Source organism: Osmerus eperlanus, chromosome 25 (assembly GCF_963692335.1).
Source record: "Osmerus eperlanus chromosome 25, fOsmEpe2.1, whole genome shotgun sequence".
Classification (NCBI taxonomy): Eukaryota; Metazoa; Chordata; class Actinopteri; order Osmeriformes; family Osmeridae; genus Osmerus; species Osmerus eperlanus.
The window spans coordinates 8,679,407-8,692,636 of NC_085042.1; the positions used below are offsets into that span (position 1 = coordinate 8,679,407).

The 13,230-nt window shown below is 52.5% G+C and overlaps 1 protein-coding gene across 1 annotated transcript; it reads right to left on the minus strand.

Annotated features, from left to right (window-relative positions):
* Positions 1–634: 634 nt before the first annotated feature.
* On the minus strand, positions 635–12,511 carry osbp2b (oxysterol binding protein 2b). The gene is given in 13 exon segments (XM_062451849.1): positions 635–4,305; positions 5,291–5,511; positions 6,562–6,749; positions 7,179–7,274; positions 7,845–7,948; positions 8,050–8,170; positions 8,331–8,573; positions 8,784–8,892; positions 8,894–8,934; positions 9,427–9,493; positions 9,833–9,956; positions 10,619–10,814; positions 12,364–12,511. Coding segments are annotated over 13 exon segments (1,662 nt in total). The 5' UTR covers positions 12,373–12,511; the 3' UTR covers positions 635–4,162.
* Positions 12,512–13,230: the final 719 nt, after the last annotated feature.

Sequence of the window (13,230 nt, forward strand, 5' to 3'; positions counted from 1 at the left end):
AAGAACATTTTATTAAACTACACAAAGGAATTATATTCACTGTATTCACCATCAAGAACACTGCAAGCACCAGTCAAAAATATCCCTATCCCCAAATCTACAACTGTGCAGCAGACACCAAGCTATTTCTTCATGTTTAAATTTAAGGATCGAGTAGTCGATCAAAAAAAGTTATTAAAAACGTTCACCGGCACTCTCTTTCGATGACGTGTGTTGACGCGTAGCTAGACTTTCACTTACTTACCGACCAATTATGCAATTTGGAAATACCGACAGGTCCTTTGTACAGCAACTGCAGTAGAGTCTTGATTGACAGGAGCAGTGGTTGGGTTTCTAGGCAACGCACAAACAGCGCTCGTTCCAGCCAAAGCCAAATTGCTCTGGGTCTGCCCGCGGGGGCGCCCGTCACCACGGCGGGACTTGCGGTATAGGACAATATGCTGACTCAACAAACCCTCTTGCAATGCTGTTCATAATAGTTTGTCCAGTATGTAAATATTCATCACATTTAATTATGATGTTTTTCATTACCTACCTGGGGGTGAACGCAATTTCTTAAATACCCATCAAAGTAATTAACCTTAAACTATTTAAGTAATTAACTTGGCTACCGAAAGCACAAGACTGACACAAATCCAGTTAACAGAAACAACTTTATTATTTATTTTGTGTCATTACGTCTTGCTTTTGAAGACAATGTTACATACATACATATAAATTAAGGGAGAGAAAACAACTATAAAAGAAGTACAGCTTCCGTTGGAGAAGCTGCAGTTACACCTGAACAAAGGTACTTGTGAGTGTGTTTGTGTGTGTGTGTATGTGGTAGGCCTACCGGTCCAACACCACGGGTACCCGGCCGGCTTCCCCACCTGCCGTCAGAACTGGTCTAAGGGTACCTGGAGGTTGTCTAGGCCGGAGGAGTCCAGAGAAGCAAAGTTCAACTCAGACATGGAAGGTCTAACCTCCCAAGTCTTCATCATATCCCTGCCTTAGAGGAACCAATCAGCAAAGACTGAAAGGAAACCGCAGGTCGTACACGGAAGTCATTGAGCGTGCATGCACTTAAGGAGGCGTGAAAGAATAACCATGGCACTCGTGAGAATAAAATAAAATACAAAAGCGATCATTTTAAAGCTAAATAAAACCATGCTTGATTAAGTGTTTGGTGAGATGAAATGAGAGATAGAGAAAAAAAACGAATAAAAAAAAGAGGAAAAAAGTTAGATCAGCCTTTTATAGGGAAGGCAGTTCAAGTCTCCGTACAGTAAGGTTCTCGCACTTGGCTTGGTGTATTCCCTTTCTGCAGAAACCGCCTTCCGTTTAGAAGACAAACGAGTTAGAAAAGAACACATCGTCTTAACTTCACTCTTATTGCTACAGATCAATCTCACATTCACCATAGCGGCGTCTCGCAATCTCAACGTCTTGCCTTCTCTACTCCTCTAGAGGGCGCCAGCCAGCAGAGGTCAGAGGTCAAGTTATTTGGATGTTCAGTGGATTGACTTTTTTAATTTATTATTATTCATCCATCAAAATATAGGTATATTAATATATAAAATCATTCTATTTCAAACCCAATATATTAAAGTAAATCTCTAAACATACAGTTGATCATTGAGAAATAAACCGTTACCATATTATGTTTCCTCACGCTTCAACACCACGTTTATCGCCCTGCAATACTGCCCATGATGGTATAGGATTATCAGTACAATGACGACTAATTTACAATAATAGCAAAAATAAACCACCCTAATGTCTGATATTTTTCAGTCACAAGCTAGGTACTAGTCTTCCTCTATGCACTACTCAGGCATGTGCTTGTAAATTGTTGCAAGGGTGTCTTTGTGAGTATCAATATGTTGATAGTCAACGATGCATGGATATTGGTTAATTAAGAGTTTGCTGTATTAAAATGTCCCTGGAACATCCACTCGCCGATTCCTAGACTATTTATAGTCTTCGGGTTTTGATAAATGAGCAAATGAGAACGCTGTACTGAAAAACACTAACAAACCGCGTAAGATAGTTTTTAAGGGAGAATATCGTACATTCACCATTAGCGCGTGTCGTTCGGATCTACGGCTCAGACCCCGGTCTCTTCCGTGCAGTTCTAACTCAGATATAAAGATGACAGCACGGAGCTCATCTTCTACAGCACGCCAACCACAGTAACCTGATTAGTTACATCAGGGTCACAGCAGGGTGTATCCGAAGCTAGCAGGTAGCGGAACCTGTCAAAACGCGACCTTTGTAGCTAGCAAGAACTTTTTATTAAAAAAAGATTTTCAGTAAGTAAGTTTCATTTGATATAAAACATTGAATCTGAAATCAAACTTACACAGGGTCAATTTGGATAAAGAGGTACAATGAAAGTATATTTTCAGGTCCGTAAAACTTCAGATTCATACAGATTCAAACTTAGCATTAAGATTATTATTATTATGATCACTCTAATGTATAATTGTATTATTATTCTTTGTTATTATTTTGTTATTACAAAAAAAATCTTCACACAAACTTCTAGAAGGCGGATACAGTACCACCTGGCAAAAAATTCTACATTCCTAACAGCAATTATAAAAACCTACTTACACGTTTTCAAAAGCTACCACACACACACAAGTCAGGCGCCTCCTTTCCCTTACTACTCGGTCCTTAAAAGAGTTCCATGATCTGTCCTGGGATCACTCTGTGCCCTGCTCTGGAGGACTGATGCTATGCCTGAGCTTGGACTCTTCCTGGGATCACTCTGTGCCCTGCTCTGGAGGACTGATGCTATGCCTGAGCTTGGACTCTTCCTGGGATCACTCTGTGCCCTGCTCTGGAGGACTGATGCTATGCCTGAGCTTGGACTCTTCCTGGGATCACTCTGTGCCCTGCTCTGGAGCAGTGGACTGATGCTATGCCTGAGCTTGGACTCTTTCTGGGATCAGTAGCTGGCGGTCTAACTGCAGAGTGGTGCCTTGCTTGGGAGTCCCCCCTCCCCTCCACTAACCAGGGGAATCCGTCCCCTAGGTTGGATATATATCACACGTTGATCCTAGACTGTACCCAGGAAACCTTCTGACCTCTAACCCCTGTCTGGACACCAGCTTGATTAGTTATGACTGAGGATGTTACTCTAGATGCTCACCTGTATGAGACCCAGTCCTCTGGCTGAGATGAGGAAGTGTTCATCTGGCTGAGAGTGTCTGTCTGTCTGGATGTCAACATGCAGGACCGGATGGGACATACGGCTCAGTTGCAGAATGTAGTGTGTGTGGACTGTGTTATGTAACTTCCTGGACAGTTAACAGTTATATGAACCGTGAGGGCCTTTAAAAGGGTCAGAAGATCGAACGTTTGTACTTATTTTTAATTTATTTAATGTGACAACAAAAGTTGCCGTGGCGACGAAACGTGCTGTCATCGGTTACCGTGACGACGTCGGACTCAGCCGCGGACAGGAAGTGCCGGAGGAGCCGACAGGAAGTGAACGCCGCTAGCTCTGCCGCCGGAACTCGCTTACAACGTCTGAGGGCACTTGAATCGTTTTCCAGGGAGAGATCTAGATCACTCTCTGGAACTTGCTCCTTCCGGCCAATTCTACAATCCTAGAGAATAAAAACCAACAGATGAAACTACACATCTAATGATCTAATCAAGACTTTCCTGTCCATCCTTCGAATACAACACAGTATCTCTGCAGTGACAGACACAGGCCTGTGGTTCCAATGAGGAGGGGGAACTGGGATTCACATCTGATCAGACACACAAGGCATCCAGAGAAGAAAAGTGCATTGTGGGGAACTTTTGAGGAGCACCTGGTTTTGGAAGCTTGCAGGAGGGGGGGGGGGCAGGGGTCTGTTTCTATGGTTACACACTCACAGCTGGAGTACAGCCTCACCAAGCAGGGTGTGTAGAGAGCCCCTCGATCCTTCAGCTGGATAGAAAACAAGGAGGATGTGTGTGTGTGTGTACAGTGTGAGTGTGTGTGTAAGCGAGGATGTACGGTGTTGTGTGTGACATGGTACACAGTCCCATGCACAAGGAAGTCCGCACAAACTGTAAGATGGTCCAGAGCCTTCAATCTTCCTCCGAGAGAGGGGCTGGGGGGGCTGGGGGAGGGGGCAGGGGGGCTGGGGGTCTACAGAGGACTCTGACTGCCGATGTGTAGTTAGAAGATCACTGGACACATACTCCAGTCCTGACTGTCCTTGGACTCCCAGTAGCCTCCCTTATACACAAAGTTTGTCTCCCCAGTGATGGAGTCCCTCCTCTTGTGGAACCAGTGTGGCTGGTAGCCCTCGTACTCTTTCCCTGGGGGAAGGAAACAGGCGTTACACACACGCAGCACCTTCCGGAAGCAGGGAACACAGCACACTCACTCCCATCACTCCTCAAACCGACTAGCACTGGATGCATTATAACAAAAGCAGCATTATACCAATAAATACCATTCAAAATCGATATTCAGGCAGTCTGTTAATCTGTATCTACATATTTATATTGATATAGATATGTAGATATATATAATAGGGCCAATTCTGAATTAATTGCAGCAGGAAACAAATGAAATGGTATTTGTTTCCTGGGTTGGAGTGGATGGGAGGGGCCTAGCATGCACTGCCCACAGAGGCACACCACTCTGGGGGGGCAGGGAGGATGGGATGCACTTCTGGGGGGCGCGAGGCCCCCCCACTCACCAGAATCATTATCACACTCTGATCACCATTAGAGGGAGGAAGAGAAATACACGTCATGGGTATATCAGCGTTACACACACACACACAGCCACACACACACGCACAGCCACACACACACACACACACACAGCCACACACACAGCCACGCACACAAGGATGAGAGGAGCTTCCGGAACTCTCTCTGTACAAACTCTGGCCATCTCGCTCAGCTCTCCCTCCTTCCTGAGCGTCCTCCTCCTGCTGACCTGTAACTACCCTCCCTCTTCAGCGGCTCCGGGCACAAGCATTCACACAGAGGTCAGGGGAACTGCTCAAATCATTCACAGTAATGTGACTGAAGGCGAGATGCTGGGTAAATCCTTTCTCCATCCCTGACTCCCTCTCTTTTTCTCTCTCTCTCTCTGTCTCTTTCTCTCTCTCTATCACCCCGCTCACTGGCTCATCACATCTCCTCTTTCCCAGGCCTCCTTTCTCTCTCTCAGTTTTTTTCCCCTCCCATTCAACCTGTGATCCTTCCCCTCTCTCTCCTTTTACCTCTCTTCCTCTATCTCTTTCTGTCTTTCTCCCTCTCTCCCCCTCTCCCCCCTTCCCTCTCTCACCATCGTCCAGAGCGTCGGAGGCCTCGGCCTCCCTCCTCCTCCTCACCGCCCGCTGCCTCTCCTCCAGCTTCTGTTTCTCGGCGTTGGCCTCGTCCCAGCGCCCGGCCTCCATCAGCCTCTGGTCCGGCCTCAGCCTGCTGTCGGTCAGCCCCACCCCCTCCTCCGGCTCGTTCAGGGTGAGGGCCAGCGCCGAGAAGTGGTACATGTTCTCAGCGTTGTCCCTGACAACGGGGGGAGGGAAGGGAGCCAGGGAGAGAGAGTGGCGGGTAAAGTTAAGATAGTGTTCTGTAATGTAAGATAGTGTGCTGTAGTGTCAGACAGGGTGCTGTAGTGTAAGACAGGCTGCTGTAGTGTGAGACAGGGTGCTGTAGTGTCAGACAGGGTGCTGTGGTGTGAGACAGGGTGCTGTGGTGTGAGACAGGGTGCTGTAGTGTGAGACAGGGTGCTGTAGTGTCAGACAGGGTGCTGTAGTGTGAGACAGGGTGCTGTAGTGTGAGACAGGGTGCTGTAGTGTCAGACAGGGTGCTGTAGTGTCAGACAGGGTGCTGTAGTGTGAGACAGGGTGCTGTAGTGTCAGACAGGCTGCTGTAGTGTCAGACAGGGTGCTGTAGTGTCAGACAGGGTGCTGTAGTGTCAGACAGGGTGCTGTAGTGTCAGACAGGGTGCTGTAGTGTCAGACAGGCTGCTGTAGTGTAAGACAGGGTGCTGTAGTGTCAGACAGGCTGCTGTAGTGTCAGACAGGGTGCTGTAGTGTAAGACAGGGTGCTGTAGTGTAAGACAGGGTGCTGTAGTGTAAGACAGGCTGCTGTAGTGTCAGACAGGGTGCTGTAGTGTCAGACAGGCTGCTGTAGTGTCAGACAGGCTGCTGTAGTGCAAGACAGGGTGCTGTAGTGTCAGACAGGGTGCTGTAGTGTCAGACAGGGTGCTGTAGTGTCAGACAGGGTGCTGTAGTGTGAGACAGGGTGCTGTAGTGTGAGACAGGGTGCTGTAGTGTGAGACAGGGTGCTGTAGTGTCAGACAGGGTGCTGTAGTGTGAGACAGGGTGCTGTAGTGTGAGACAGGGTGCTGTAGTGTGAGACAGGGTGCTGTAGTGTGAGACAGGCTGCTGTAGTGTCAGACAGGGTGCTGTAGTGTGAGACAGGCTGCTGTAGTGTCAGACAGGCTGCTGTGGTGTGAGACAGGCTGCTGTAGTGTCAGACAGGCTGCTGTGGTGTCAGACAGGCTGCTGTGGTGTGAGACAGGGTGCTGTAGTGTGAGATGTGGGGTCTTACGGTAGTGGGTACTTCTTCCACAGCAGCTTGGGGGCGAGGGTCTGATACACAGTCTTCTGCCTGCCCTCCGCCCCCGCGCCCCCCGCCCTGGAGCTCTGCACCACCCGGGCGCTCTCCATCTTGTCGTCCCACGTCCCAGACAGGACGTACTGGGCCTGGCCCCCGACATCCAACACCACCCCCGTCACCTGGGCAACGGCACGCCGAGAGAGGAGAGAGACGAGGGGGGAGAGGAGGGAGAGAGGGGGGAGAGAGAGGAGGGAGAGAGGGGGGGAGAGAGGAGGGAGAGAGGGGGGAGAGAGGGAGAGAGGGAGGGAGAGAGGAGAGGGAGAGAGGAGCGAGAGAGGGGAGGGAGAGAGGAGAGAGAGAGAGGAGGGTTACTTCTGGCGTGAGAACGATATAATCTAACTCTGAGGTGATGGTGGGTGCAGATTGTGAAGTCCAGAAACCACCAGCAGGGGGCGACCGGACCTCTTCTAACTGTCGGGTGAGGTAGGAGATGTAGAGCTTGTGTATCGGGGAGGGCTGAGATAGGCTGAGGGAGGGGGAGGAGGGAGAGGAGGGTGGGTGGAAGGGGAAAGAGGAGAAGCAGGAGCAGAAGGAGGAGGAAATGTTACCTTGCGTGGGACTTCCCTGGAGAAGTAGCTGTAGGGGGAGAATTTGAGCTGACACGTCTCCTTGGTCCTGTGGTTGACGATCTCAATATCCCCGGACTGTTCCGGAAATACAAGAGAGAGAGAGAGACACCAGTAAGAGGAGATCGGGTACAGGGGGAGAGAGAGGGTAAAAGGGGAGTTAGAAAGACAAGAGAAGGTTCCTGATGAGGAGAAATGACCTCATCAGGAAAAGAAAAGACACAGACTACAGACAGGCAGGTAGACAGGCAGGCAGGTAGACAGGCAGGCAGGTAGACAGGCAGACAGGCAGGCAGGTAGACAGGCAGGTAGACATGCAGACAGGCTGTAACTGGGTCATGTCTAAGAGAGGAGGAGCTGGGGAGCACTGCTGCTTTATGAGTCTCTGTTCTGGGCTGAAACACAGCTAGCTGAGCACACACACACACACACACACACACACACACACACACACACACACACTGGTAAACACACTGCTAGTATGGGGAGGAGTGGAGGAGAGGTGGGGAGGGGAGGAGAGGAGGGGAGGGGAGGAGAGGAGGGGAGGAGGGGAGATGGGGAGGGGGAAAGGAGTGGAGGAGAGATGGATAGGGGAGGAAGGGAGTAGGGGAGATGGGGAGGGGAGGAAGGGAGCGGAGGAGGACAGACCTGGTCTATCCACAGCTTGCCCACGATGATGTTGTGCACTGTGGAGGTGACCTTCCTCCACACGTAGTGGTTCCCACTGGAGTGGAACTGCAGGTGGATCGCTCCTGGACGGCAAGCCGGAGGGGACAGACACAACCGAGGATTTAGCTGTGAGACATGAGACATGTGTGTGTCCTGTGTGGGTGTGTGTGTGTGTGTGTCTCACCCAGAGGCATTATGGAGAGGTATTTTCCGCGGAACTTGCTGGCGATGGTGATTTCCTGCCACAGGGTCCAGCCTCGCTGGGAAATCACATGATGAGCTGCAGCTGGAGGGTGATGGCTCACCTGGGGGTGTGTGTGTGTGTGTGTGTAGGAGGTAAGGGTTACAGGGTTACACACACTGTTGGACTGTTCCAGAAGGCCATAAATCAGACGTAGGTGTGTGTGTCTGTGTGTGTACCTGCTCACACAGCGAGCATGTGTGTGTGTGTGTGTGTGTGTGTACCTGCTCACACAGCGAGCGGTAGCCGTGGTCCTCCAGGCGGTCCAGCTCGTAGGTCTCCCCCAGCAGAGGGTTGAAGGGCTTGGCCGTGCGGTGCAGCGTGGTGGAGTAGGACGACACGGAGAAGGCTGCCACCAGACACAGCTGCTCCAGGCCCTCGCAGCGCGCTGCCCGGTCCAGCAGCTCGTGGTACTCCAGGTCCTCCGTCAGGCGCTGGAGCATGGACAGGGGCTCGTTGAAGTTGACCTGCGAGGACACACACACACACACGGAGATACACACACACACACGTGCAGTTGGTCAGAGGTCAGAGGTTGTGTTTTTGTTTCAGCTCTGGCTCTGTTTCTCTCTTACTAACCAATCCACATCAACACACGCCAAGCTCACACACAAGTGATCCACACACACTCACACACACTCATTCTCACACTTACACACACTCACACACACACTTACAGGCATGGGGATCTTGGACAGCTCCTTGCCGATGCAGTTCTTCATGATGCTCCAGAGGTTCAGTGAGTAGTTGGGCTTGTCTGGGATGTGGCTCCGCCTCTTCCTGCCCGCTGCAGCTCCTCCCTGATAGGCTGTTGCAGCTTGGCGACACCTGACAGACCCAGAGACACCGCTGAACTCAGGCCGTGATTGGACCACGGATCGTACTGTGGGGGCGGATGAGTCTAGACTTCCTGGACAGACTGTGAGAGGGACTCGATGAGTCACAGTGAGGGGCAGTGTGTAGAAGGAAGAAGTAGAGAGGGAGGGAGGGAAAGAGAGAGAGGGAACAGGAGAGGAGGAGGACATGGAGGATGGAGCAGATGTCTGACTGGTAATTAAGATCCAGAAGAATGACAGAGAGAGACAGCAGCTGTGTGTCTCCAGCACCACCCGGGGAACAAGGACGGCAGGCATATGTGTGTGTGTGTGTGTGTGTGTGTGTGTGTGTGTGTGTGCGAACACTCCAGGCTGACATCCGTGGGATCCTCTGACGAGAGGCCCGCTGGAAACAGCAGCTGAAGTAAGAACTGAACTGAAGGAGCCTACAAGCTCCACCCTGGAAGAACTACAAACATGGCGTCCGGTCCCGAGCGCCACTTACATGGCCGTCCTGGTTCCAGTCGTGGGGTTGACCTCCACCGGCTCCACTCTGGCTGGTCTGCGAACGCCTGGAACATATAACACACACACACACACACGCAAGATAGCTCCATCATACTCGTCACGACTCATCTGTGTGTGTGTGTGTGTGTTTGCATGCACAAGTGTGTGTGTGTGTGTGTGTGTGTACGTGAGAGATACTGCAGCTGCTGGGTAAACAAGCAAACAAGCCTGGCTTACACCATCACCTACCTCCTCTGTCATTAACCTGGAGGACAACATGAGGACTCCCACCAGGACCCACCCGCATTCAGGGGGATGGAACCTGCTAGGAGCTCATTCTCATGTCGCTAGGGGGAGGAGGAGGGGGAGGGAGGGTGTGGGTCTTTGGGCTGTGATTGGCTGACCTGCGCTGCGCGCTGTCGCTAGCGGTTACGGTGATGAAAGCGGGGGAGTCCTCCATGGCGTCAAAGAACTCCGTATCCTCATCTTCATCACTCGCCTCGCCTTCCTGCAGCCTGTCACCCCCTGCTGGAGACACACGCACACGTATGAGGAGAGGTGGAGAGATAGGGAGGGAGGGGGGAGGGGGGAGGAGAGGTGGAGAGATAGGGAGGAGGGGGGAGGGGGGAGGAGAGGTGGAGAGGTGGAGAGATAGGGAGGGAGGGGGGAGGGGGGAGGAGAGGTGGAGAGGTGGAGAGATAGGGAGGGAGGGGGGAGGGGGGAGGAGAGGTGGAGAGGTGGAGAGATAGGGAGGGAGGGGGAGGGGGGAGGAGAGGTGGAGAGGTGGAGAGACAGGGAGGGAGGGGGGAGGAGGGAGGAGAGACAGGGAGGAGAGGTGGAGATATAGGGAGGGAGGGGGGAGGAGGGAGTAGAGACAGGAGGGAGGGGGGAGGAGAGGTGGAGAGGTGGAGAGACAGGGAGGGAAGGGGGAGGAGGGAGGAGAGGTGGAGAGACAGGGAGGGAGGGGGGAGGAGAGGTGGAGAGGTGGAGAGACAGGGAGGGAGGGGGAGGAAAAGACAGGGAGGGAGGGGGGAGGAAAGACAGGAGGGAGGGGGAGGGGGGAGGACGAGGTGGAGAGACAGGGAGGGAGGGGGGAGGAGGGAGGAGAGACAGGGAGGGAGGGGGGAGGAGAGACAGGGAGGGAGGGGGGAGGGGGGAGGAGGGAGGGGCGCGAGGCCAGCCAGGCTCACCCTGGTCTGGGGCGGGAGCGCTGGCTGTGCTGGCTGTGGGTGGAGCTTCTCTCCAGGCTCTCTCCAGGCTGTTGTGCTGCTTGGCTAGCTGCTCAATGGTCTCTTCCAGACGGCTCCTCTGCTCCCGCTCATACTGGAGCGCACGCTGCCATCTGATGCTGTGGGTCTCCGCTAGGTCCAGGAAGTCCCGACACGCCTGGCGGAACACACACACATGCGTGTACAGCGGGCGAGGCGTGAGCGAGGGAACCACACACACATGCATGTACAGCGGCGAGGCTGTGAGCGAGGGAACACACACACGCGTGTACAGCCGGCGAGGCGTGAGCACAGTGTCATCTCTCTCACAAGCACACGGCTAAACACATCAACAAGACAACCCTGCAACGCTGGCAATGACAAAGTCCCCGTCACACACACACCCTCACACACACCCTCACACATACATACACACACCCTCTACACATACCACCACACACACATACACACACCCTCACACACACCCTCACACACAAATACACACACCCTCACACATACCACCACACACACATACACACACCCTCACACACACATACACCACACGCCTCACACATACCACCACACACACACTCTTCCTAGCCAACAAACCTGCTCACAGTCTCTGTACACCAGCCATCTCACATGACAGTAAATCCCAGTTTAATTCTGGCACAGCAGAAGCACATTCTCTTACCTTCAGCGGTCGAGTATGAAAGTGTGTCTTAAACGCTGGGAGTCCAGACTCACGTTTAAATCAGCGTGTGACTCAGAGGAAGTCGCTTCCTCTAAAGTCCAGTGAAACTTTAAAAACACCACACTCTCCACTTTTCTTCCCTTTTGTGTGCTGAGCTGTTACTATGGAGACAGACGGCTTGTGACTTCCTGTGACGGAGTTTTACGTCTGACCCGGGGAGAGAGGGAGCCGTGCCGGTGGAGGTAGAGTGAGACGCTTCAACACGCAGACCGTCCCCCGGGTCAACAGCTGCTAGGTGTCGAGTGTGATGCGCTGGTGTGCTTTACCGCACGCTCGCGGCTGAGCGAGGGGGACCCACCAGGGGCTCGCTAGCATGCAGGATACACTTACTGTTCACTTGTGTTGTTGCACACACACAAACATGCACACACACACACACACTCTCACCAGGTCCACTGGTTTCAGCAGAACCATTCACATAACCAGCCTCACTACAGGGAATCTTATCCCCCCTCCTCCTCCTCCCCCTCCATCCTCACTCCACCGCTCCTCCAGACAGATGTGATGGTGTTTTAATGAGACGGACCTTCCTCAAAGACCCGATTAATTGCCTGTCCAATAAGCTCCCTTTTCCTCCCCAATTAATCACACAGGAACGGACTGGACTGCAAAAACGGAGCGAGTCATGCTTCTAAGGAACAAGAGTACAATCAGTTGTAAAGTGCAGAGTAATCTGCCCTGTTCCCAGCCACAACGTCTTCCATAAAGTGTAAGTGACTGCAGCTACCTAGGAAGGTCCTGTCTGTACCACACAGTCCCATCACCCACCACTGGAGTTCCCAGCATGCCCTCTGAGCCGGAAGAGCGCACAAACCCACATGTCACCGTTCCACCTGAACGCTCCACCGTCCCCAAACACGACACCGTCCTCATCTCTGAAGAACCCCAATCCCTCGCCCCCTCCTTCCCCCAATCACCCCCCCATCCCTCTCAACCCACCCCCCCCCCCCCCATCCCTCCCCCCCTCACTCACGTTGATCATAGCATTGGATGGTGATACGGAAAGAGGGTGGCTCTCTCGTTGACGGCCTTCACCTTCTCCCCGCCGTCCGGGGGCACGCGCAGGCCCTCGAGCTCGCTGAGCGAGCGCTGCAGCGCCGCGCCGTGCTTGGCGATCAGGTCGTTGCACGTGCTCAGATCCTCCAGCTTGCTGAGCAGCGTCTTCAGGGTCCCTTGGATGTGGCTCCGCTCTGACTGCGACGTGGGCTCCTCCTCCCCAGAGTCATCTGCAGGAGGGGGGGGGGAAGAGGAGGAGGAGGGAGGGAGGGGGGATGAAGAGGGGAGGAAGGAAGTGTTACTCAGGCAGAGAGAGCGAAATGTAGAGGGAGAGAGAGAGAGAGAGAGAGAGAGAGAGAGAGATGAGAGAGAGAGAGAGAGAGAAGAGAGAGCGAGAGAGAGAGAGAGAGAGAGAGAAAGGGACAGAGAGAGAGAGGGAGAGAGAGAGAGAGGTAAAGAAAAGAAGGAGAGAGAAGGGGGATGGATAGAGGTAAAGACATAGAGAGAGAGAGAGAGAGAGAGAGAGAGAGAGAGATGGAGAGAGGTAAAGACAGAGAGAGAGAGAGAGATGGAGAGAGGTAAAGACAGAGAGGAGAGAGAGGTAAAGACAGAGAGAGAGAGAGAGATGGAGAGAGGTAAAGACATAGAGAGAGAGAGAGATGGAGAGAGGTAAAGACATAGAGAGAGAGATGAGAGAGAGAGAGAGAGAGAGAGAGAGAGAGAGAGGAGAGAGAGAGAGAGGGAGAGAGAGAGAGAGAGAGAGAGAGAGAGAGAGAGAGAGAGATGAGAGAGAGAGAGAGGGAGAAGAGGGGGGAGGGGGTAAGCGATGACTAGTGAGGGGATC